Source organism: Myripristis murdjan, chromosome 8, assembly GCF_902150065.1.
Source record: "Myripristis murdjan chromosome 8, fMyrMur1.1, whole genome shotgun sequence".
Taxonomy (NCBI): Eukaryota; Metazoa; Chordata; class Actinopteri; order Holocentriformes; family Holocentridae; genus Myripristis; species Myripristis murdjan.
In genome coordinates this window covers 32,458,028-32,483,622 of record NC_043987.1, presented here as the reverse complement: position 1 = coordinate 32,483,622, position 25,595 = coordinate 32,458,028, and the positions used below count along the sequence as shown (strand labels likewise).

General features: G+C 42.4%; 1 protein-coding gene across 1 annotated transcript; it reads right to left on the bottom strand.

Annotated features, from left to right (window-relative positions):
* Positions 1-476: 476 nt before the first annotated feature.
* LOC115364347 (uncharacterized protein C16orf96) lies at positions 477-25,595 on the bottom strand. The gene is made up of 16 exons (XM_030058875.1): positions 24,963-25,595; positions 21,157-21,249; positions 20,954-21,034; positions 20,642-20,755; positions 19,700-20,180; positions 19,002-19,087; positions 14,690-14,812; positions 13,573-13,647; positions 12,991-13,155; positions 6,587-6,705; positions 6,234-6,299; positions 5,883-5,984; positions 3,725-3,890; positions 3,214-3,325; positions 2,139-2,252; positions 477-2,008 (listed from the first exon to the last, which is right to left on the bottom strand). Exons 1-16 carry the CDS (start codon positions 25,347-25,349, stop codon positions 1,848-1,850), a joined length of 2,445 nt encoding a protein of 814 aa, XP_029914735.1. The 5' UTR covers positions 25,350-25,595; the 3' UTR covers positions 477-1,847.

Here is a 25,595-nt window from a genome sequence, read left to right as displayed (position 1 = left end):
CCCAATGACAGTGTAATTACAGGCAGCAGAGTCTCCACACCATTCAAAATCCTGTTTGCAGATGATATTCTGTTGTTCTGTTGTCTCAGACGATGTACACCATTCTCCGAGTATTTTAGATGAGTTTAGTTCTATTTATAGTCATACATTGGACAAAATCTTCTTTGTTACGTCTTGATCCTCTGGCAAGGGATTAAAGTATAGATATTAGAATCCCAGTTGTTTCTCATTTTTGATATTTAGCAGTTTAGATATATATCCATCATTAAATGCAATCTGTCCATTACAATTGCTAGTATTAGAATATCTTTTGTAAAAATGAATATACTAACCAGAATTACTGGGAGATAAAGGACGAAGACTCAGTTAAATTTCCAAATTGGAAGAATGAAAGAAAACAATCAAGATGGTTCATGTCCAAAGAAAGAAAGAATTGGGGAGCCTATCAGCTCCAAATTTAAACATTTTATTTTCAGGCATTGCATTTCCACCCTCTATTAACATGGTTTAGCCACAAATCTACAACTGTCCACCGATGCACCACAAATGCAGACACAGGAGGCAGGAGGTTAGTTAAAGTTCAAACACTCTTTACATTTATATTTGGTAAATGAACAGGGTGAGTGATTCTTGGCAGGTGGGGGGAAGGCAGCCAGCGAAGGTGGGGGAGTGAGTCAACTTCCAGGCTCAGATAGCCGGCAAGCGAAGACCAGATGAGTTGGGGTCAGGAGGCAGGTTTGGTGAACTGCAGATGGAAAACCAGTTACAGGTTGCAGCCGGGCACTGAGCAGAGGGCCTGAGCAGAGCGAGTCACTGGCTGGTTAGGTAGAGTCACATTAGGTTGAGGAGAGAGAGAGAAGATGGAAAAGGGAGAACAGAAACACACACACACACACACACACACACACACACACACACACACACACACAAGGGACAGCAGACTGCTAACACGAGACAGGACAACTCCTTCGCCGACTATGGATAGAGATATAGCAGCTCTTATGTATTTTCTTCATGACATACTGCTGATTTTCATGTGAAATAACAATGCAACAAAGAAGCAACATCAAATGTGAGCCTGATTTGAGTTTAAGGAAAAGTCCTGAGAGGTATTACCGATATTATTTTATGTCAATTATATCTGTGCCTCCCCATTGATGTGATGATTTGTGCACCATGTAACTCACGGCTGGTATGTTTTGCATGTGATTGCTTTCCTGGTCGAGGTCAAAATGTTGCATTTAAATAGCATTTGAGAGCATACATGTAGTTTGCGGACACTTTTCCTTTTCTTATTGCAACATCATTTTGTCCTGCACCTATAACCATATAACCACCAGGGTTGGATGTGGATAAAATTTGGCCTCAAAAAAAAAAAAAAAAAAAAAAAAAAAAAAAAAGAAGGGAAAAGAAAAGAAAACAGCGCCACCTACATATACTCAAACTCCACTGAGAAAATCTGAGGAGAAAGATGTCACAGTCCCACCCACACTGTTTGACTGACAGAAACAGCACAGCAACGACTGGCAAATCAACAAACTTAAAAAAGGCAAGGATCTCACATATAACCAGTGTAAATTTGGTTTATATGAATCTCCAAAAATGTATTAAAGGGTTATAGAAACAAACCGCTGGACTCCACACACTGTTCAAAGCCCTTTTTCGAGTTGAACGATTTCAGTGTTACACCTCCTCCAATGTCACTGACGCCCACCCAGATTCACTCTGACTTTGGCTACATCACAAACTGGGGAGCACGCTACCTCGTCTCTGCAGCAGGTAATAAAAAAAAAAAAAAAAAAAGAAACGACACAGGTGGGATGCTGCAGGGGGCTCCACGTCGCCCCCTACAGGTTGGTGAGCGGCCCCTCCTCCTGTCCCAGGTCGTCGTGAAGCTCTGCACCCGGCTGAGGCTCTCTGCTGGTGTCTGCCCGGGCTGAGGTGTCTGGGCTCTGGGACGTCGAGCCTGGAGTAGACACGGGCCAGTCCTGCACGGAGTCACTGCAGACTGAGGAGAGGGAGGCGGTGAAGAAGACTGTGAGGCAGAATAATGTGACAGGCATGTGACGAAAGCATCTTAACACGGACACATTGACCTTCCTATCCCAGCATGCACTGGGAGGCGGTACGTGACTGACCTGAGCGGCTGCGCTGGCTCTTGGCACTGTCGGGGTGAAGGGGCGTGTTGTTTCTAGCCTCAGAAGAGCCAGCAGACGGGGGGCGCTTGGCCCTGCCTTTGCTCCTGTACATGCCTGCAGGTGTCATGGCACAGCAACAGTGACGCATGTTAGCCATATGCTAACAAATACTGCACACCTCACCCACAACACCTCGCATGTCCGTGACATCTTCAGCTGTGACTCAAAATACAGGCTGGAGGTCAGCATTTAAAAAAAAAACACATTAAATTGAGCAACAATCAAAGTGCGGGCAAACAGTGGAACACTGATCATTTAAAGGCAGAATGAGTTGCATTTTCCTAAAATCATACAAAAATAATCCCACTCAATTCATCACTTGGGAGCCACTAGCAGTGTGTGTTGGTGTGTGTGTCTGCAGAGGCCCTCTGCCTGGATTTTCTCATTTTGCTGAGCTCGGGACTCTTCTGGTAGTCGCCTTTGGGCAGCGGGTGTGTAGCTCCCAGCCAATCACAGCGCAGCGTGGTGCCAGATTGACAGCACCACATCCGATAGAAATCTAGTGAGGCGAAATGCTGAGCAGACAAGGCTCGTTCAACGAGAGTCAATCTGGGGTTAGCAGGGAGGTGCTGGTGGACTAATTGTTCTCCGAGGATGGTGACGTTACATTTTGGGCAGTCATTCATTCTGTTGCCATTCCATCGTGGTTTTCCTAATGTGCACTATAGCGCCACTAGTGGCCACAAACCACAGTGAGTGCCTTTAATCTAAAAGGTTCACTATACAAAATTGCAGTGAGGATCCTTTAAACTGAACTGACAAAAAATGTTGAATAAGCACATAATTTGATGTCTGTCATTCGCCTGACTCACTGATAAATTAGGTGGGTTTTTTTGTTAGTTGAGTCTAAAGGGTCTTCACTTAAATCACCATCGACAATTTGGCATAGCGCAACATTAAATATTTAATTTCACAACAGAATGTTATTTTTTATGATGAAGTCAATTAGACTGCGTTAAAATGGTCTTATATGATCCTGTGAAAACCACGCACATTTTAAATTAAACATCCATACCTTTTTTGGCAGGTATTCTAGTCAGCTTCGTGTCTGAGTTACTGACTGCTCTGGTGTTCAGGCCAGCCTTGTAAAAACGCCCGTCCGATCCGAGGAGATCTGCCTCCTCAGTCTGCACACAGAGAGGGGACAGCGGTGGAGGGTCACTCAGTTACATCTCTTAGTAGATACTATACATTGCGTTAAAGGTAAAATATGCAAGCTGTGCACAAAAATACAAAATAATACATCACTAGGAAAATGCTCAAGGGGCAACAAAATTTTAGGTAAATTAGGTCTTCTAGTTGTAACATGATGCCCAGTGGCTGTATCTCAAAAAGTCCTGACAGCACTTTTGCAGTTCATTAGTCACCAACAGAGGTCATGGATTATTTAACACCCTTTTAACTAGACTTGAACCTTACACAGCTTTCCTTAGCCTGGCACTACTCTCTGTGGTGAACCACAGTGTGTCATCATTAAAACACAGCGTGTCATCTTTAAAAAGGCAGGTGAGCTCTCCTCCTCATACCAGCTGGGAGGCAGACAGGGGCCGTCCCAACGTCTCGGACGGGTTGAAGTTTGTGACGTGCTGCAGGCGAATGTATCGCTGGTTGGCAGAGGTCAGCGTGTGACTCCCCCCGCAGCTGCGGGACACGGCCGGGTAACTGTAGTCTGGCATGACCGGGATGCGCTCGCTGCTCAGGCAGAGGAGACACCAGCAACACAAGCAACAAGAAAACACACATGGTGCATCCGTAAAACTACAGAGAAATCTGAAATCGACACCAAATTCCCAAATATTTAAAATTCATTACTGCTGACTACAAAGATGCAGTCATCTCAACAATGTGTTCAAGTGCTGTATCACTTTTTTATGGACATTTTCATAAGTTGTAACAAGTAACAATTTTTAAAATATTTTTTTTAAGTTATGATGTTTATATAAAATTACATCAAATTTCATTTATTACATTTTATACCATATTTATTTTTCTTATTTTTCTTACATTGTATGTAATTGTTATATATATATATATATATATATATATATATATATATATATATATATATATAATATATATATATATATATATGTAACAACTACATACAATGTAAGAAAAATGTATATTATTTTTCTTACATTGTATGTAATTGTTTTATATATATATATATATATATATATATATATATATATATATATGTAACAACTACATACAAATACATATATATATATATATATATAACTACATACAATGTAAGAAAAATAAGTTGAATATATACACACACACACACACATATGTATATATATATATTCAACTTTTTATTTATTTATTTATCTATTTATCTGTTAGTTTTATCAATAAAATGTAATATTCATTTATATATTTATTTGGTTTGTTTATTTGTTTATATACACCAGCACCCCAATTGATCTACATTGTTAGATGATTGCTGGGCTGGACCTGCTACATACATGCAGCAGTCCATCCTGTGTGTGTTCACTGATCATTGTTCATTGATGAGATTAATCTGTTTTTATTTTATAGTTCCAGTGTTGTAATTCCTTTGTCTTTTATGATTATGATTCTTCAACTCTTTATCTGTTCTTATTTATATCACAGTTTCCTCTGTTTTATCCTGTTACTAATTTCAGCTGCAAAGACCCGGCTGTCCCCACAGATGTCCCTACAGTTTGAGCTGGCCTGTTGCCCTGCCTGGCCCTGACTCACGGCTTGCTCCTGCTGTGGCCGATGGGGTTCAGATGCAGGTTGAGGGGCAGCGGATGCCGGGACAGGCCCTCCCTTTTGGTTTTGTGGATGCGCGGCATGTCAGGCTGTTTCATTTGGCTCTGCACGCTCTCCCTCTGCCTGCACATGGTGCTGTGGATCTCATGGAGCCGCGTCAGGCTCCTGTCACAGAACGCTATCCAGTTCAGGCAGCTGGTCCCTCGCCTCGGGCTGAGATGGCAAAACCGGCTCACAGGCATCAGATGATCACATGACCGTCAAGTGTTTTAGGGTTTGACCGGTGTGGGCTTGGTGTGGCTTATGAACTTTTTACCAATGGTTTTCAGTGACTGTTCCATGACTGCTCCATAAATTTGAGCTTAATTTCAATTACCAATTTCCAATGAAGTTGCAACCAAACAGGTGTTTTAACACTATATACAGTATGTTGTGAAAGTCAGTCTATACTTCTACTGTGTATGCGCCTTTCTTGCCTCTCAAATCAGAAATAGACGTATACCTAGATACGTTTTTGTGGGTTTTTTAATTCCAACCTGAGCAGAACCAATACAATTAAGAATTTCAAAATGGTAAAATCTGAATTTAGTCATTAGTTAGTGTTTCTTTAGCCAGCCAGATTTTTCCAACATTTTTTTTATATAACTAGAATTTTCCATAACATTTCCAGCACCTGGAATTTTCATTTTCAAATTTACTTACTTTTCCAGGTTTTTCATTACTGCACCAACCCTGTTACAAATATTCCGAGTTTCTCCCAGAAGTTCATTCTTAGTCTGCCAAATGGTAACATGGACTGTTTGATATGCTGTTTTAATAGAGAGCAAATAAATGCTGCAAACACCACTAAGCCAAGATATCAACCTAAACCCAAAGTGTGAGGGTTAGAGCGTGGTAAACGTCAGATTTCGAGTCTCTTGCGCCGCCTGCTGCTGATCTCACCTCCTGTAGTGCTGCCGGACCTGCTCCAGGGCATAAACAGTGTAGGGCCTGTTGGACTTGTGTGCGGGAAGTGCCGGGGTGGAGGGCAACGTCATTATGTGCCTTTTATTCCCCAAGAAAACACACAGAAACAGATGAAAAAATAAAATTTACAGGAGTTTACACAGCAGCTACGTTCCTACTTGTTCTTCAAGAAATACTCCACAACCCACCTTTCCCATATCAAGGTTTTAAAAAAGTTATTTCTACAGTCTTTGTCATACATCATCATTCTAGTATTACAAGAATATATTACTCCTGTTGCTCTGACCTTAATTCTGGCTATGTAATCCAGGAAATTTGTTCACTCACGGTCCTGGGGTCTGCATGTCGACGGGGCGGGCACAGGAGATGCAGTGGAATCGGGCCACAAGCTGCCTGTGACAGAGCAAAACCAAAAAAATAAATGATTAGGCTTAAATTATAACCTCAGCCCATGTTTTTACGCAGTCGAATGCTTCCACAAAGCCGTGACACCAGACCTGCCGACAACAATCATTTTGTAGAAACTAGACCAAAAATTATATGTCACCAAATAATAATATCTTCTCAGTCATCCATCATTGCTTAAATGACATTAGATGCGGGGACTTTACCATAAGTTGGTGTTTAAAACTGTGATGGCACCACACTATTTCCAACAAACAGCCAACGCCGCTGCTCACCTTCTGATGCCGGCGGCGTCCTTGAGCTCCGGGGCCGGCTGAGCCCGTAGCTGCCGCTGGATGTTCTTCCAGTGATCCTCAAGCTGCTTCTTCACAGAGTCCAGCTCGATCCGGTTCAGCTGTGGCGAGAAGAAGTCAGTATTCTCTGAATCGTCAGGAACAGAAACAAGTCAACAGTGACGATGTTCATCACATTTGAGCGGTGTCTCAGCTCAGGATGTGTCGGCCTGGCTGTGGGCCAATCAGGTTCATATTGAGCTTGCCAGACCACAGAGTCAAAATCCATCATTTCCCAAATTTCTTCCAAAACCGAAATTACAGAAAACAGACAGACAGACTGAGCCCGATCCAGATTCCTAAATAATGTTATCTATTATCTGATGTACTGGACTGCCAACACGTATCAAGCTGATCTTGGGCTCCAGTTAAAAATCTTCAATGGTCCAGTCAGTGTCACCCACCTCCAATACAATGGATATGATGCACGTGATTACACACACTGTATATCATCAATCAGTGTTGAACCAGCTGTGCATGGGAAGCCCCTCACCTGAAATCATGACGTTTTGAATGGATTCCACACAAAGATGCATCAGTTTGTTTTAATTATCATTATTGTGTGTTTAACTGGAGAATTTGAGCCTTCCTGAGTCTAAATATTTTTAGATGAATTTTCTTGGCCTGTCTGCTCAGCAATAAAATACTGAACAGAAACCCTGGATAGTTTTTTTTTTTTTCTGTTTGTGGCATGAAACAGTCCAGTTTAAACATACCAAATGTTGGCATAAAACACAGGTAATCAGCAACTTCAGTTCACACCCAGTTTACCCTTGGGGATCAATCAAGTATTTCTGATTCTGATAGTTTTAGTAGTAGTTCTTTATTCCGAGTAAGCAAAACAAATAAACAAATAAAAAGAAAAGAAAAGTAATCACACAATAATGGACAAACATAACATAAATAAGCATAAAAATGAAACAACAGATAATAATTTAATTTTACCTATCCGGAAGGGAGTGGGAAGAAGTAAAACTTATCTAGTCCCACCCCTCGTCCATAAGTCAATTACATATTAATACATATTAGGCTTCCTTATCCACCTGAAGCATACCTTAATTCATTATTTGGACTAGTTCTGCTATTGTATCCTTATTACCAATCATATTTATCTTTATATGCAAACAACTTGTTATAAACCATGGCCAGAAATTATATCAATTATTTACTGTCACAATAATCTAATCATAATAATCCTAATATTTTTCATCCTTATCATGGAGTTATACATAATCAGTTATTTATACACATATTTACACATTCATACATATATATACATATGCATACACATATACATACATATACACACATACATACATATACACATACACACACACACACACACACACACACACACACACACACACATATATATATATATATATACATACATACATACATACACACACACACACATATATATATATCTACATATATACATATACATACACACACATATACATACATACATACACATATACTCATGCATACACACATATACACACATATATACACCTACACATACATATAGACACGTACATATGTACATATAGACATATATACACCGGTATCCACATACACAAACACAAAATAAATAAATAAATAAATAATTAAATAAATAAAAAAGAGAAGGTGAAATAACCAATTAATATATAAATCAATGAAAAAAACAAGGAAGTTATTTTTTTAAGGAAAATAAAACTAATAAAAATAAAAATAAATAATTAAATACACAATAAACCTGTAGTCACATCAAACACCATCATTCATGTATCTATTGTAAATCATCTCTTTATACTTCCTTTTAAATTGATTGATGTTTGGACATTCTTTCAAATCCACACTCAAACTGTTCCATAGTTTTACTCCACAAACAGGAACACAAAAGCTCCTTCTAGTTGTGCGTATGCTTGGTGTTTTGAAATTAAACTGTCCCCTTAAGTTATGTCCCCCCTCCCTTCTAATGAATAGTTTTTGAATATTTGCAGGTAATACTTTTTTTTTTGCTTTAAATAATATTTGCACTGACTGAAAGTCAACAAGATCTTTAAGTTTCAGTAATTTTGACTGAAGGAATAATGGAGTAGTGTGATCCCTATATCCTGCCCTATGAATAATACGTATAGCTTTCTTTTGCAGAATGACTAATGGATGTATTGTACTTATATAATTATTGCCCCAAACCTCTGCACAGTAAGTTAAATATGGAAGAACTATTGAACAGTAGAGAGTGCGGAGTGTTTTGTGGTTTAGAACCTGTTTTGCTTTATTTAATACAGCAATGCTACGTGATATTTTGGTTTTCACATGCCTGATATGTGATTTCCAGCTGAGTTGCTCATCTATTGTCACTCCCAGAAATTTGATTTCATTCACTTTTTCAATAGCTACCCCATCCAACTGTATCTGTGTTTGCGTATTCAATCTGCTGTTCCCAAAGATTATGATTCTTGTTTTACTCAGATTTAATGACAATTTATTTCTATCAAACCATACTTTGAAATGTTTTAATTCTGAATTAATTTCCTGCAGTAAAGAATGCAAATTACTGCCAGAACCAAAAATATTTGTGTCATCTGCAAATAAAACCAATTTTAATGTTTTTGATACTCTGCATAGGTCATTGATATACAATATAAATAATTTGGGGCCCAATACTGATCCCTGGGGGACACCACAAGTAATGTCCAAACATGCAGAACAATATTCACCCAACTTCACAAACTGTTTCCTATTGCTCAGATAACTCCTCACCCAGTCAAGCACATTACCCCTGATGCCATACCGTTCCAGTTTATTGAGTAATATGTTATGGTTTATGGTGTCAAACGCTTTTTTTAGGTCAATGAATATTCCAACAGTAAACTGTCTGTGATCAATTGAATTTGATATCTCTTCTACTGATTCCAGTAATGCCAGTGATGTTGCTCTGTTTGGTCTGAATCCGTATTGACTTTCATTGAGTAATTTGTGTTTATCTATGAATTTGTCCAGCCGATTGTTGAAAAGTTTTTCCAGTATTTTAGAGAATTGTGGGAGTAACGAGACAGGTCTGTAGTTTGTGAAGTGGTGCTTGTTTCCAGATTTGTACAGAGGAATGACTTTTGCTATTTTCATTTTGTTTGGAAATGAACCAGTTTGAAATGACAAATTACAAATGTATGTTAATGGTTTTGCAATCCCCTGAATTACCCTTTTCACCACAAACATGTCAATGTCCTCACAGTCAGTTGACTTCTTATCAGTACAACTTACAACAATATCTGTAATTTCATTCTCATCTGCTGCTGTGAGGAACATTGAGCTTAGATTTCTATCTATCAAAACATCGTTCTGCTCATCTGATACTACTGGATCAGGGATTTTTTTAGCCAGCTCAGGACCCACATTTACAAAGAATTCATTAAAGCTGTTAACCACCTCGTTCATATTATACTTTTCTGTGTTATTAATTACAAAATATTTAGGATAATTTGCTTGACTAAAACCATTTTTTATTACCGTGTTTAGTATATTCCATATTTTTTTAATATTATTTTTGTTATCATCTAATATTTTATTATAGAATTCTTTCCTAGCGGATCTTATAATATTAGTCAATTTGTTCTTATATTTTTTATATTTATTTTCTGAGTCTTTAGTTCTCTGTCTTATGAATTCTTTATAAAGTGTGTTTTTCTTTTTGCAGGCATTTTGTAGACCCTTTGTGATCCAGGGATGATCCATATATTTAAGTTTCCTATTACTTCTTTTCACAGGACAATGTTTATCATATATTTCTTTAAATATTTTTAAGAATTCATCATATGCACAGTTGATGTTATTTTCATTATATATAACATCCCAGTTTTGTGCCATTAAATCATTTTTGAATGCATTTATTGATTCTTCTGTTCTCAATCTTTTGTATTCCGTTTTTTTGTCAGGTTTAGTAGTTCCATAATTATTGTCATATACTGCAAAAACCGGCAAATGATCACTGATGTCATTGACTAATACTCCACTTATTATGCTATTTATAATGTCGTTTGTGAATATGTTGTCAATTAGAGTGGCACAGCTGGAAGTTATTCTGGTGGGTCTGGTGATTTTTGGATATAAGTTCATGCTGTATACTGTATTTACAAAATCGTCCGTCATTTTGTGTTTATTAGGGTTGAGCAAATCTATGTTAAAGTCTCCGCAAATGAAAATTGTTTTGTGACTAATTTTTGAAAACACCTCCTCCATCCAATCTGTGAACATTTCAATACTAGACCCTGGTGTCCGATATATACAGCTAATTATCATATTTTTCTTTTTTTCGTTGCATATTTCAATTGTTATACATTCCATTATGTTGTTTACAACCGTTGACATATCCTCTATCACCCTGAATTTCAAGTTTTTATCCACAAAGATCGCAACTCCTCCTCCTCCTTTGTTTTGTCGATCTATGTGCACAAAGTCATATCCCTCCAGCTCAAAGTCCACTCCTCGTACTGCATTAATCCATGTTTCAGTTATTGCAATTATGTTGAATGAGTGTGTAAACTGACGTAAATAATCTATTATGTTTTTAAAATTGGCATACAAACTCCTGCTATTGATATGTATAATTGATAGTTTGCCATCCTTGTTAATTTGGTTATACTGATCTTCAGTATAATAGCAGCAGTTATTGTTAATTGTGTTGAAGAAGTTGTTATCCGGGTCTATGCCATGCTCCATGTCCTGTGAATTGTGGTCAGTATATTGAAAAGTTTGCAATTTCAGATTTTCATATCCACTGAACCCCTGGGTTTTGATACTATTGTCTCCAAATGTAGATGGGTGACTTATTTCGGTGAGTGTCATGATTGCGAGTAGTCCAGCATGTGATCATTGGTATTTGTCCAACTCCTCGATGCTTCTTATCATCAGCACCTTTGCTTCCTCCGGTGTTCCATTAAGCTTGATGAATATTTTACAGTTTGTAGTCCAGGTGTGTTGAATTTTTTTCTGCTTCCTCAGGTAGCGTGCTTTTTTTGCGATATCTGCGTTGCGCTTGATCAGGTGCTCGTTGATGTAAACGTTGGATCCTTTCAGCTTTTTCCCCTGTTTCAGCAGTGCGATTTTGTGCTTTCTGTTTACAAACCTCATGATAACAGCCGGTTTGTCACCGGCGTTTTTCTTGGGCAGAAGGTGGCAAGCCTCGATGTTATTACAGTCCAACTCTATTCCCTTGGACTGCAGGAAAGTAGCCACCTGTTGCTCCGTGGAGCTAACATCCAGTTCATCGGGCTCACCTCCATCGCCAGCGGTCACCGCCCGAGCGTATGACCGGGCTTTGATGTTGAGTCCGGAGATGACATCATCATTAATTCTGCTATACTGCTCCAGGTCGGCAACCCTGCTTTCCAGGAAGGCGAGTCGCTTGTCCTTCTCCTCATTCTGGATCCTAAGTGCTTTAACCTCCTCGACCAGCTTAAGGATGCTATTCTGCTGCAGCCTGACAGCAGAGACCTCTTCAGTGAGAAAGTCGAGCGACCTTTTGATGTCATCGACCTCCTCCACAGATGGTGCCTTCTTTGGACCCATGTTTGGGACGCGCTGGATGTTTTTAGCAGCGTTAGCTGCTACCTCAACGACTAGTTTGGTAATCGGCTACTAGCCCGCTCCCAATGTTAAACAACACGCGTTGATCTTAATTAGTTAGTAAACACACGATATTGCGCGATCCGAACTTATTTGCTAGTGCAGCTTACTCGTCAGACCGACAACACACATTACCAAGCAGAACGGCGAGAAGTTGTGAAGCCCCCGAGCCTCCCAGGGGTTAACCCGGCGTATAGTTATGGGACACCGATCAGCGAAGCCACAAGATCAAGCAACAGCCAGCAACCGTCAACCTGGTAAATCAACCACACATGAGACAATTTGCAACTTACCTCAGTGAAGTCAACAGCCAGGAGAGGAGCGGCCAGCCGGCGAGTTAGCAGGTACAGCTCCCAGAGCCAGCAGCACAGGAAAAAGTGGAAACTTCCCCCTGAGCCACCGGCCGGCAAGGAGTGTACAGCGACTCAAACCGGGCAAGATCAAATCCGGGGGACACCAGATACCCAAAACAACAACAACCAGGGCTTCCCACACAGGTAGGCAACAGGTAGCAACACAGGTAGCAAACAGGTAGCAACACAACAACAGCACGAGCAGCGTGAACGAGCAGCGTGAACGAGAAATTTTCCAATCATCTTTTAAAAACCTGTATCAAACACCAGCATATGTCCAGCAGATGTTGAAGTTTGTGGCAGCTGACAGAATGAAGTGGAAAAACATTCTGTTCCCATCAAAATGACGACAACGCCGTGTCGCTCCTGCCTCCCTACCTTGCACTCCATCTCGGTGGAGAGTTTGTCCATGACCTTGTGCCAGTCCTGCTCCTGGCCCGTCACTTTGCTCAGCAGCTCGTGGAACATGGCGCTGAGCTGCTCCGTCATGGAGTCAAACTGCATACGGCTCACCTTGCTCTCCAGGGCACGTTTATCTGCTTTCTTCAGTCATGGAGAGAGCAGATAAGGCATTTATAGTAAATACCTTATGACACAAACGTGGCAATAAACTGAAGCCAGAAGAAAAAGATTAAGGTCAGAGATGAGATAATTAACATGAAGTCTGTGGAGCTCTTGTTATGAACTGAATCACTGCAGTTTTTCCATCTTAAATCATAAAGTTTCACTAGTCAGCCTAGCTGATCTTTCAGGTTCAGACCAGCCGTACTGGCCTGCAGCAAGCCCACTCACCTCCCAACAGCCTGAATGCAATCACATACGGTGAGTTAAAACAGACGTTTATATTTTAATTACAGAATATTTTGACAGCAATTCCCATTTAGTCATTCAAGTTTGCCAGTGAGTGAAATCCTCTGTGAAATTTGTTCTTTTCTACTAAACTGAAGTGAAGAAACTCACGATCCCAATCTCCATCTCAACCAGCTGCTTGTCAGCCTTCTTCTCCTCCAGCTGCTGCATCGTCTTGTACAGTTGCTGCAGAAACAGAAATCATTTGACCGAAGTGACTGAACACAGTTTAACCTGCTGGGCCCTGGCCTCTTAAACTGTGATAACATGACTAATATATAATAATTACAAATATTTAACTGAAACCTTTGGCTTGACATTGATTCGACTCAATTCACAATTATTTTGTTAGAATTTTTTTTTCTTTTTCCAGGAAGATCTAATTCAATTTGAGTTTCTAAAAAGCAAACTAAGTCAGTGACTTGATTCAGCACTTTTGGCCAAAACTTCATATCCATTAATAAATGCAATAATGAAAGACTACACTTTTTGATTCGTTTTCAAGGTAAAAAAAATAAATCAGGGTACATGATTAATTTAAGCTTTTTTATTCTATGAAAAAAGCTGCTATTTTGCAATATTCACTGTGTTATAACTGAGTCAATTATTTCATATCAACTGAGGCCAAAATCAGAACGATTTATTCTTTTTATTTCTCTTAGCAGATCGGTCCAGTTGAATCGGCAGAATTTATAATCAGTGCATCGATGTATTGAATGCATCATTACATCCCTACCTTACACACAAGAATACCAGTACTGACCTGTAATTATCAGAATAACACCCAATATTATGACAGTAAAATAATTTTTATATCACAACTTTCAATTAAGCATTTTTTTTTTCTGATGCAAATTAGCCCCTTCCTTCCTTTATTGCACTGGCAGGCCTTGTTATATTTTCAACCTGTTTAGAGGGACACTTTATTACATTTTGACAACAACGTATTACATTATCAAGCAGTTATTACAATATTAGTATAATTAGTGTGTGCTTTGCTTCCTTGTTTTAATATGTATGTTTTTTTTACTTCACTCAGCCTCAAATTCCCAGGTTTATTTACTAAAGCAAAATATGAAAAATTAGGAAAGTAAATGGGGTTAAATAAGCATGTATAAGAAAAAAATTCAGTAGAACAGGTGTAAAGTAGAAGAGTATGAGTGAAAAGCATAACAAAAAAATTGGGTTTGAGCCTTGTGAGATGTGCAGAGGAGCGGCAGAAGACTACCTCGATGTGGCTCTGCTTCTGCCTGGTGTCTTCCACCAGCCGCTCGGTGGTTTCATGCATTTTCTCACAATCGCCCTGCAGCTGGAGGATCGCACTCTGGATGTTGTTCATCAGCCCCACATTCTGAGATAAGGAATAGAAAAAAAATTAAAATGCAAATACATGACAGAGGATCGTAGGACTAAATCTCAAAGAGGCAGCTAAAGGCGGCGCAAGTTTGTGCCAACTTTAAATCAAGGTTTACCGTCACCATTTGTGAAATTATTTCACGTGGCCTCTACGACATCATGACAGTATATGACAAACATGGAATCACAGAGCTGGTATGTGTGGCACGGCTGCCATTCAGAAACACTCTGGAGGAAATCATCATTTTCATTTTAACTGGAAAAAAATAGTAAAATGACAACGATGTGATTTTTGCTGGCATCAGGAATATGAATTATAGGCCAAGTCTCTGTAGCTCTACAATACTTCATTTACAATGGTTCACTCTGTCACGTTTAACATTTAGCGATTTCAATATGATTTTAAATAATTGTGCAGCCCTATGTCACACTGGGATAAATGTTGTCTTTTGATTTTGTCCATATTGCCCAGGCCTCACTGCCTGTATTCAAAACCACAAAGACACATAACCAGGTGTAAAGGGCACAAAACCTGGAATGGGAAAAAGACATATCGTCTGATGAGCCGTCTTTTACCTTTTGCACCGTGTTCCTTCTTAAGAGTGTAAGTGGCTCTTAATTTACAACCTTAATATCCCGATCTGAGCCTGACAGCTGTGAAGCCACACTCTGACCACGGGTCAGCTCTGTGCTGTCTGCTTGCCTCTGAGTCCTGCGGGCTCCCTGCTTCGCCTGCAGGCTGCTGTTGCAGCATGTTGTCACACGTGTCCTGCAGGCTCTCGTAGCGCAGGAACAGCTGGCTGATCTTCCTGCTGATGTCTACCAGTTTGTTGGCGTACGCCGGTTCCACCTGACTCTGATCGAGGCCCTGGCTATCTCCCTCAGTCTGCTGTGCCTCATCCTGCAGGCTGCAGGCCAGCAGAGAGGACGAGGACACCATCATGTCCTCCAACATGCTGCGCAGGTCATCCAGCTGGGGTCACAGGGCAAGGGAACTGGGTTAAACTGCATGGATATAATGGGTCGATACTGGTTTTCTACTAAAGTTAACCTGCGCTGTGCAGCTGATTCAGATCCACAGAACTTTAGGTTTCCAAACATGTCCTTCTGAATTCCAGGGAAATGTGTATGAAATGATGCAAAAGACATGTAGATATTTTAGATCTGATATAATGCCACAGCCATAAAACAACGGCAAATTGGATTTGAATATTTCACTAAATTTAAGTGTGATGCAGCTTCAGTGAAGAGCTGCAGCCAGCAGAGACACAATTTAGACATTATCTTATAATAAGGAAAATTGTATTTTAAGGGCAAATCGGGGTTCAGAAGATCAGCCCCATCACTGAACTGATGTGATGGAGGCCCCATCCTGACTACAGCTAGAGAATATGAATATTTAGGATCATTTTTGTGTCAGATGTCTGACCAGATGAGTCATTCCAAAGCTGTGTGAGAGGATTTTACTCAACAGGAGCTGCTCACACACCTGGAAGAACATCATCAGCTGATTTCCACTCTGCCCGGAACAAAATTATGGTGGGAACACTTAATCTTTGCATCTTATGTGGGGTTTTTCAGCCAAACAGTTGAATGTCCAAAAGAAGTCTGACTAGAGTAGAGATGGGTAAACATGCATTAACTGTTTCCCTCCCTGGCCTGTCCATCCCTCAGTGAAGTGCCTGCCTGTCTGACCTGATCTTGCAGATGATGATGGTCTGTCAGTGTCGACCGCGCAGACAAATCTCCAGCTTTGAGCTTCTTCACGTCCTCCTCCAGTGACTGCACAATCCTCCTGGACAGTGAACACAGACCACCTTCTAAACTGCTCTAAACACCGGCCAGCTGCTTCAACGAGACCCACAAACTGAGTCTGTGATAGCTGTGCACGCTCAATATGCAGGGGACACCAACCTTGACAATCCAATGTAGGCGAGATTCAAGGGAAACACTGAGTTGGAAATCCAGCTGAGCTAGATGGGAGAGCAAGCTTTGCTGGCAACGGTTCAACTTCTTTTTTTTTTTTTAATATTTTAAGCTAACTAACTATTAAAAGAGGTTGTTCTGCATTATTAATAACACTACATGAGGCTATACAAACACCCAGAGACAGAGACCAAAAAAAGAGAAACAGAGAGCAAAATGACAGTGATGGCAGCAGCCTGTGTGTTTGTGTCAGTTTGTGTCGACTGTTGCCCTGGTGTTCAAATTCGTTGACTGCAGACAAATTTTGTCCTAAATTTCCTATAAACATTGCCCATGTATCATGGGCTTAAAAATTCATAAAGTTTAGAGTGTTAAATCCTTCCAGTCACAAGATCAAGAGCTTCACAGGGAAAGTGCTGCTCCAAAATGAATGAAGAGCATACAGAGTGGAAAATAACACAATTTGAGCCATGACACAAAGCTGAACATTTTTTTTGGAAGGATGCACAACAAACCGTATTTGTTTTGGTTTCACCTTTAGCCTCCTGGTTTCCAAAATGGTGGAATTGTTTCCTGTCCTAAAATAATTTTAGTGTTTGATTTTGTGTCGCACCAAGGATTTGTGCTGAAGGAGGGGCTGCTTCAGAACGCGAGTGCCTGGCATTTTATTGGCTATTCCTCCGGAAGCTACAAACATTTCTCTAACTAACACCTGATCTAAGCAAACTAATAGCGTTTTTCCACTATAGTACCGTGCCGCGCCGTGCCGTGAAATTCATGGTTCCGCATTCATTCCCACTACACCAGCCCACTTGGTTCCCGGAACCAACTGTGAAAGATTTCAGCCCGGTTTGACATCTGGTGCTGGCCCGATTAGAACGAGTAAGCCCTGACTGCAGTCCGCAGATCGAGGAGTGGCTCAACGTGGGTAGAGTTAAACGTTTGACTCCGCCCACTTGCTCAATAGCAAGTGACTGGAAGAGTTTGCTAACCCTAATCCTAACCGTAACCTTAACCCTTCACCTAACCGTAACCTTAACCCTTCACCTAACCCTAACCTTAACCCTTCACCTAACCCTAACCTTAACCCTTCACCTAACCCTAACCTTAACCCTAACCAGATGGGCAACGGGCGGAGTCAAACGTTTAGCTCCGCCCACATTTAGCCCAAGTCCGACCTGCTAACTGTAGTCACCACACGGAGTCAAATGTTTAGCTCCGCCCACATTTAGCCCAACCCCGATCTGCGGACTGCAGTCAGGTCCAATTGGTTAGAACGGGGCCGCTGAGGCGGGCCTAAATATGATCTCCTTCGTGATTGGTCCGTTAGAATGTCAGTTAACCAGGCTGCTACAAACTGACAAGTGACAAGTGTCAACCATTAAACCTTCAGCCAGTCGGCTGTTATTTACAAACGTTAGTTTCTGGAGACATTATGGAAGAAACTGATTTGCTTGCTGAGTTTTTTGTTGGGTTTTTCTGTTGTGTAGCCTAGTTTACATTTTTCTTACAAATGGAAATGGAAATGTGACCACTAAGCGCAGATGGCAGAGCATCTGTGAAGATGATGATGATGGCATCAGGCGGGTCGGCTGCGGCACTGGTCGCTGACCAGTGCCGCGGCCGACAGCCAGCCGACAGCCAGCCCACCTGCTGCCAGCCGGTGGCTTCTTTATTCAAACAAGATTTTGTCCATTAAAAAAAGTGGCAAAAAGCTAATGTAGGCTAACAACTGACAGCTCCTCTTGTTACTATAACAACTCCATGGCAACGAGCGCGCCTCTCTAATTCTATGACACTGACCCGCTGGTACCATAAGCAATGGAAACACTCCAAGGCCAAACAGGGCCGTGCTGGGCTCAGCCCGGCACAGCCCTTCACGGCTCTTTATAGTGGAAATGAGCTATAATACCTAATCAGGGTTAGGGTTGGGTCTGCTGCTGTATCTATATTTCCTCTCCCTGTGAGCTGCCATCTGTGGTTTACCTGAGGTAGGATATCTGCTCTCTGAGCTGATGAAAGCCTGCGTTCTCTGAATCCACACTGTCTGAGGCTCCTTCTGAGGCGGTTTCTCTCCCCTGGCTGCCTAGGCTCATAAACATGTCCTCCAGTCTGTCCAGCTTCGGACAAACACACAGCATCATCAGAGCCACAGACAGAGAGATAAACCGGACACGATGCTGAGGTATTTGTCTTCTGGAAGCTTTTTGGAGACGTTTTCACGGCCTTTCAAAGTAAACACTGTTTTTCTCACCCACCTTCTCCCTGTCACTCATCAGGCTGTCGATCCGAGCTTGGTGCTGAGTCAGCTGATCCATCAGGTCATCAGGCACATCTCTTGCACCTGAAAGGAAAACATAACATCAGGGAAGGTTTTCCACTAAATGTGTGTGTGGAGGTGTGCAATTCAGGCTTACTCTATGAAAACCCTCATTCAATATCTAGCAGTTAAAGAAATGTACATGTGCACATATAAGGGTTAAAGGAATTCATAACTTTAACCCTATAAAGCCATTCGTATCATATATGATACACATTTTCAATTCCGTTTTTCGTTTTCAGTTTAATCAATACTTGACCAAAATATGAACACTTCCCCTGTTCACCCTGGACCATACCATTGGCACTACAAGTACATATCATATATCATATAAGCATATATCATATACCAGAAAAGGATACCAGAAAGGTCGTGTAATAACATATTTTATGATTTTTCTTTTTTATATATATATTTTGTTATAGGACTAAATAAAGGGTTCAATTTCAAAAAAATTGAATTTTCTGCCAATTCCTTCATAGTTCAGGCTTTATAGGGTTAATGATTTGCATCACTCGTAAAAAATGTATTGAATTAAGTGAATGAATGATTTTGTGTCTACATTCCTCACACTTGAAGGAGAAGCTGAGCAGTGACCCTGGCGTAGGCATGGTACATGTGGTGAAATAAGCTCACCCTTGTCAGTGATGAGCTTCTTGAGGTGCACCAGCTGGGCCTGGTCCGCCTTTCCTGCCTCCAGCGCCCGTACTTGAGCCTCCAGGTTGCTGTGGCTCTCCTTCAGCTTGCCGATGTCCCTGAGGGCCTCCAGGGACTCTGCCAACTGCTCACTTCCGCTGGGCACATGACACAGGGGCAAAACCACATTCCTCAGGCTCGTATCAGAGCGAGCGCGCTGAGGCACGGCTGATGGGGGGGCTTCTCCACGGGCCGGCGGGGCGTCAGCAAGCGATGGCAAGGCGGGGGCTGATGGGCTTTGTGGAGCCAAACGTCTCTCTGGCTCTCCTGTTACCGTGGGACTAACAGGAGCTGATGTTTGAGGGCTGGAGGAGGAGGGGGGGCTGGTGTGAGAGGGACCAGGGGTGACTCTGGTGACTCTGTTGAGGGCTGTGGCTTTAGCAGCTGTGGCCTCATCAGAAGCATCTGAGGCTAAAAGTCCCTGTAAATGAGAGGAGAATTACTGGCAGGAAAAAACATGGAATCCACTGCACATTTCTACATTTCATTTAAAGTTACAATATGTAATAATTTATTTGCTCAAAAGTGCAAATGCCCCAGGTTCACAGCTGTTTGAGCTTGAAAAATAGCCAATCTGGTCCAGCTGCTCTGATGTGTTTTATGAAAAATCGCCCCCCCCCTCAGCCACTCACAATTACTATAAAAGCGACACAAGCGGCAAGAATTAAGCAAAAAAACAGTGTTTACAGAATGACTTATGCGATGAAAATAATTCATTTTCATGGTCTCATTTGAAATTATTACAACCTGCTGAGGACTACAGGGTTTTCCTTGTTGGTAACTTCCAAATTCAGAAATATTATTTATGGTATCTTTCCCACGGGATGTGAGTGCGGTTCTACTCTCTAGTTTGACGACGCGCAGACAGCAGGTGTGTCTTGCCTTGGGAAGGTTTTCTCTGTCTCCAAGCAGATATGACTGTAACACATCCCAGGCCGCACACTGATGCAGGTTGTCTGGTTCTGGATACCGCTGGACCCTCTCCCCCAGAGACCTCTGTCGCCAAGGAAACACACAACATGACATAAGATAACATAACACCACATAATACGGCATAAAGTGACATAACATAACATCACATGACATAGCCTGACACAATATGTCATGACATGGCATAGCATGACATAATTCAGCATGACATAATATGTGAGATGAGAGTAATGATCCTTGTGGGGAAACTTTGCTCCGACTCACCGTGGTGTCCTCCAGTTCGTTGACACGTCGGCAGCATTTCTCCACGACGCTGACCCGCTCTGCCAGATCACTGACCTGCATCTGGACACAAAGAGGGTGGAAAGCAAAGTCGTGCAGCTGTGCGCACATTTCACCGCGGCTACACAAAATAAAGGCTCTGGGATTGTGTCAGCAGTGCTGAGTGTGTCTCTGGGCTGTCTCACTCTCTCCAGCTGCTCCAGCTGTTTCGTCAGGCTGCCTCTCAGCTCCTTCAGGCTTTTGATCTCCTCCAGCAGATCCTGGATAAGCGCCATGGCCTTGAAATACAATATTATAACACTGATCAGTTGTTTTTCATGTTAACAACAAATCAGTCCCCAGGTCCATCTGTACAGTCTAATGCAGCTCTGCCATAAATTCTACCTTGTAAGGAAGTTTATAATGTTCAGTAAATTTAATTCTATATTTATTGTTGAGGTTGTAGTTTGCAGAGGTCTTGTACTGGACTACATTATACTGAGAGGTGTTTCCAATTTTTTGTCCTCCCTGATTATATACAATGAGGGGGGACAGAATATTGGAAACAGCTCATAATAAAGTGCAGTCCAGTCCAGCAGCAGCACTAACTATGAGCTCAATGGCAAACACAGAAGTGAATGAACACTTCTGTTACCGTGACAACAAGACAAGCTGAGCATTATAGGCATCAGAAAAAGAAACTTCATGACACAACAGCTGGATTCAGGGCTTCTCATTAAGAAACCAACGCCCTACACACCCAAATCCAATAACTTCCAGCTTTGATGGCCCCCAGCAACCTAAACTGAGAAATGTTGCCGGGACCCTCCTCACGGCCCTGTCCCTCTGACCTCTGACCCCAGGGGACAAGGGCCAAGATGTCGACAAAGAGAACAAAGCACAACCCAAGGCCGAGAGATAAGACACATCAAGCTGTTACGCTGCTGTCACATGAGGCGTTCAAGGTCTCGGCCCCAGCTGATAATCCCACACCACGCTGATCCCACCCCCGAGCCGCTTCTTTAAATACATTATGTAGGTTTCCTGTGAGGCTGCGACACTTTGTTGGCAGAGAAAACTGTTGTGTCTTTTGGGTTTTCCAAATTAGGAATGTGTGTGTGTGTGTGTGTGTTAAAAACCAAAGCTGAAACAAAGCAAATTCCTGAGGTGGATTTGAATGCATGTCTAGAGCTCATGTTTACCCTGTGTCCGCTGTGCCCAGACATGAAATGATGCATAGCGACCCTCAGCCTCAGTGCTTCCTCAAATGAAGCTGAGTGACCAACAGTGGACTAAGTGGGCAGTAATACTAGAAGAGATATATGACCCGCTGTATTTACCTGTAAGAACTACCGTCTAATTCATTTTCTTTGAGAGACTAAACGGTAGGCTATACTATATTTATGTTAATTAGTCCTTCAAGGAAGCCATGGCCTAATCCAACAAATTCAGCTTCCTTGTATTTCCAGCCTAAAGGGCAGACTGAGATCAAACTTGCTCCCGTACATGGAGAGGACTCATCGGCATCCAAGGAAGCACCAATTCCCAGATACAAATTTGAGAATCACCAAACAGCAGGATCACTGATTCCTGCGCTCCATGCTAACACATTCGTATCACTCCACTGAGCGACGGGCCACTGGAACAATTAAAAGTGAAGATTGACCTTCTTCTAATATCTAAATTATCATTTAGAAACAAGCTGATTAGTGTTGGAAACAATTGGGATCATCTCATCCCACTGGTAGATATTTTATCGTGTTTGAAGAAATATAAAATCTTAACACTGAATGTGAAACTGAATGAGTTGGTAACATGGAGACTATCTAGCGTATCCTGTTGCTAAGGTGAAGGGAAACATTGGGCTCAGTGAATAGAAGCAGGAAGTAAACAGGTTAAATGAACAACAAATCAAACAGAAAAGAATTAAACGTTGAACAAAAAGCTTTACGTTAAACTGAAGTCACTGCCCCAATACATTCAAAAGTTATTTGTGGCATAAAAGCCGGCGGCACTAAGCTTCATGTCTGTTACTCTTTAAGCTGTTGTCTCCTCAGAGGAGTCAGCCATTAACTGGACCTGACTAATATTGCACTTGGAGCAGGAAGCACCGAGCAGCCGCCCTCGCACAACAAGACCAGACGCCACGGGGGGTTTTGACGGCAAAAGCGACCTTTCGAGAACAAAAGTTGCGCTGACAGGTTGATAGGTGAAGCCTGGCACAGGGCCTGATCCGTGGGGCGTGTGGCAGAGGCGCCACAGCTTTGGGAGAACGGGGGTCCCAAGGGGGCGAGGCAAGCTGGAGGACGAGGGCACGCTGGGGCACGGTAAAGTCAGCGGATACCGCAGCTGACCCAAAGCATGCCCACACAGGACATGAATGATTCAGGTGGGTTTTTCAAAGATGGAACATCACCTGCTCCTGCCCGATGTTCACCTGAGAGCTATTCATACCCTGACAACCAGAGTCATCTCTGCAGGGGACTAATTACCCCTGATCACAGAGAGAGAGAGAGAGAGAGAGAGAGAGAGAGAGAGAGAGAGAGAGAGAGAGAGAGAGAGAGAGAGAGAGAGAGAGAGAGAGAGAGATCAGGGGCAAGATAGGGAAAGGCATGGGCAAGTCTGGGCAACTTCACAAAAACACCTTTAACATATTCTGCCATGACCAAACTCGGTCAATCTTTAACTTCTCCCACTTCCTCGGCTTTGTTTCTTTGCGGCGAGAGCGGGGAGTTGGCGTAGCAGCACAGGTGACACTCCCCGACCATTTCAGCGTCTCTGTAGGAAGTGGCTTTACAGAAACCTGAACAGACACACAGAGGTCATTTGAGAAGTCAGGGTGGTGCCCATCTCCCATTGTGCTCCGCTCTGTCATCGACAGCCTTACATGACGCTGAGTGGGACGCGCTGACATGTTCACCGCCGACAGCCGGGGAGGACGGAGGGGAGCTAAAAATCGGCGCCAAGCGGTTAAACAGACCGTCCTTCAATCAGCAAACGTCCACCAAAGTGCCGAAGTGTCGCTGAGCCTTGAATCACACACGAGTACACAGCTTTGCACGCATGGCCCATTAGAGACAAGACAGTAACCGACTCCACAGTTAACTCACTGGAAGGCAGACATGTGATGAGTATTGTATGTCTTCTCTCTCCCTACAGCTGACTGTAAGAAAGGCCCAGCACAATTTAGGGATGGTAATTACTGAATCAGTTTAAAGTAACGACTGGTATCATGTGAAACTAGATGACCTAAAGAACCCATTGATACTTGAAGCTTGTCATGCCAGGCTGTCAGCACGAGGACTAATTATCGCTCCAAATTTAGACATAATTTTGGTGAGGGGAAAAACAAGCATGGCTGTTTCCAGTGGGTTCCTTTGACCTCTGACCTCCAGATGTGTGAATGAAAATGGGTTCTCTGGGCAGCCACGGCTCTCCCCTTTGCAGACACGCCCACCTTCTGCTAATTCCATGCAGTTTGGGCCACAAAGCCTGCAGTCCACATGTGTTCTTGTGGCCTGCTGTAAAATGGTGTGTTTGTGCAGACTGGGGTCTACATTGACTTGACATTGATTTTGACTGGAAAGCTGAGACTCTTGTGGATTCAATGAGCCACATTTGATTCATGTGTGATGATGTTGGCCCCCACAGCAGCCATTTCACTGGAGTGAGACCATCTTTTCAAACTTGACATCACTGTAAAAAAAAAAAAAAATGAGCTAAAGTCCTAAAGACTTAAAGATCTGTAGGATAATCACAGCCTCATGAAACTTTACATCACAAACCAGAGGATCATTCAAAAAACAAAAACCAATAAATCATAATATTGAATTGCAATACTTGTACAATCACAATACATATACAATCGTTTTCTTACGTCACTCACAAAACTGAAGAATTGTTTGTTTGTAATATGAGAGAGAGAGATAGATAGATAGATAGATAGATAGATAGATAGATAGATAGACAGATAGACAGATAGATAGATAGATAGATAGATAGATAGATTCACCCTGGACACGCCGTCCTCGTTGGTCTGGATGCGGGAGCGGAGCTGCATCAGCCTCCACAGGTCCTTCACCGGGATCTTGGATGAGGTGGTCCCCTCCAGCAGCTCGGTGCCGGTGGGCAGCTCCTCCACCAGGGCGATGTGCCTCTCGATCTGCCGCAGCTTCTCCTCGATGTGGCCGAAGGGCTGAGCCGGGTGCACCCCGGGCCCGGGCTGGCCGTGCGGCTTGCACTCAGGAGCCTCCCTCCAGCTGATCTTGACGTCCCGGAGGCCCAGCTGCTCCAGCATGGCGAGCAGCAAGGTGTGCAGGGCGCTGAAGTTCACAGCCCCCGCCTCCGGGGTGCCGATGGACAGGCTCAGCAGGTCCCGTAAGCTGACCTCCTCCGACATGTTGCTGCCTCACACAGCGGCTCCAGGAGCCGGCGCGGCGGGCCGTTGCTAGCGAAACTGGGCAACTTTTAAACTCCAAAACTCCAAAGTCGCAGTTTAACAAACAAATTCTGCCTTTCGTTGAGCCGATATCGGTTTAAAAATGGAGGAAAAGAAGGCAGTAGAAAGTCAGAGAAACTGTTCGGGCTCACTCATGTCATTCCGGTGGTGCTGGCAGCTTGGCAGTTTATCGATGGAACTTGTCAG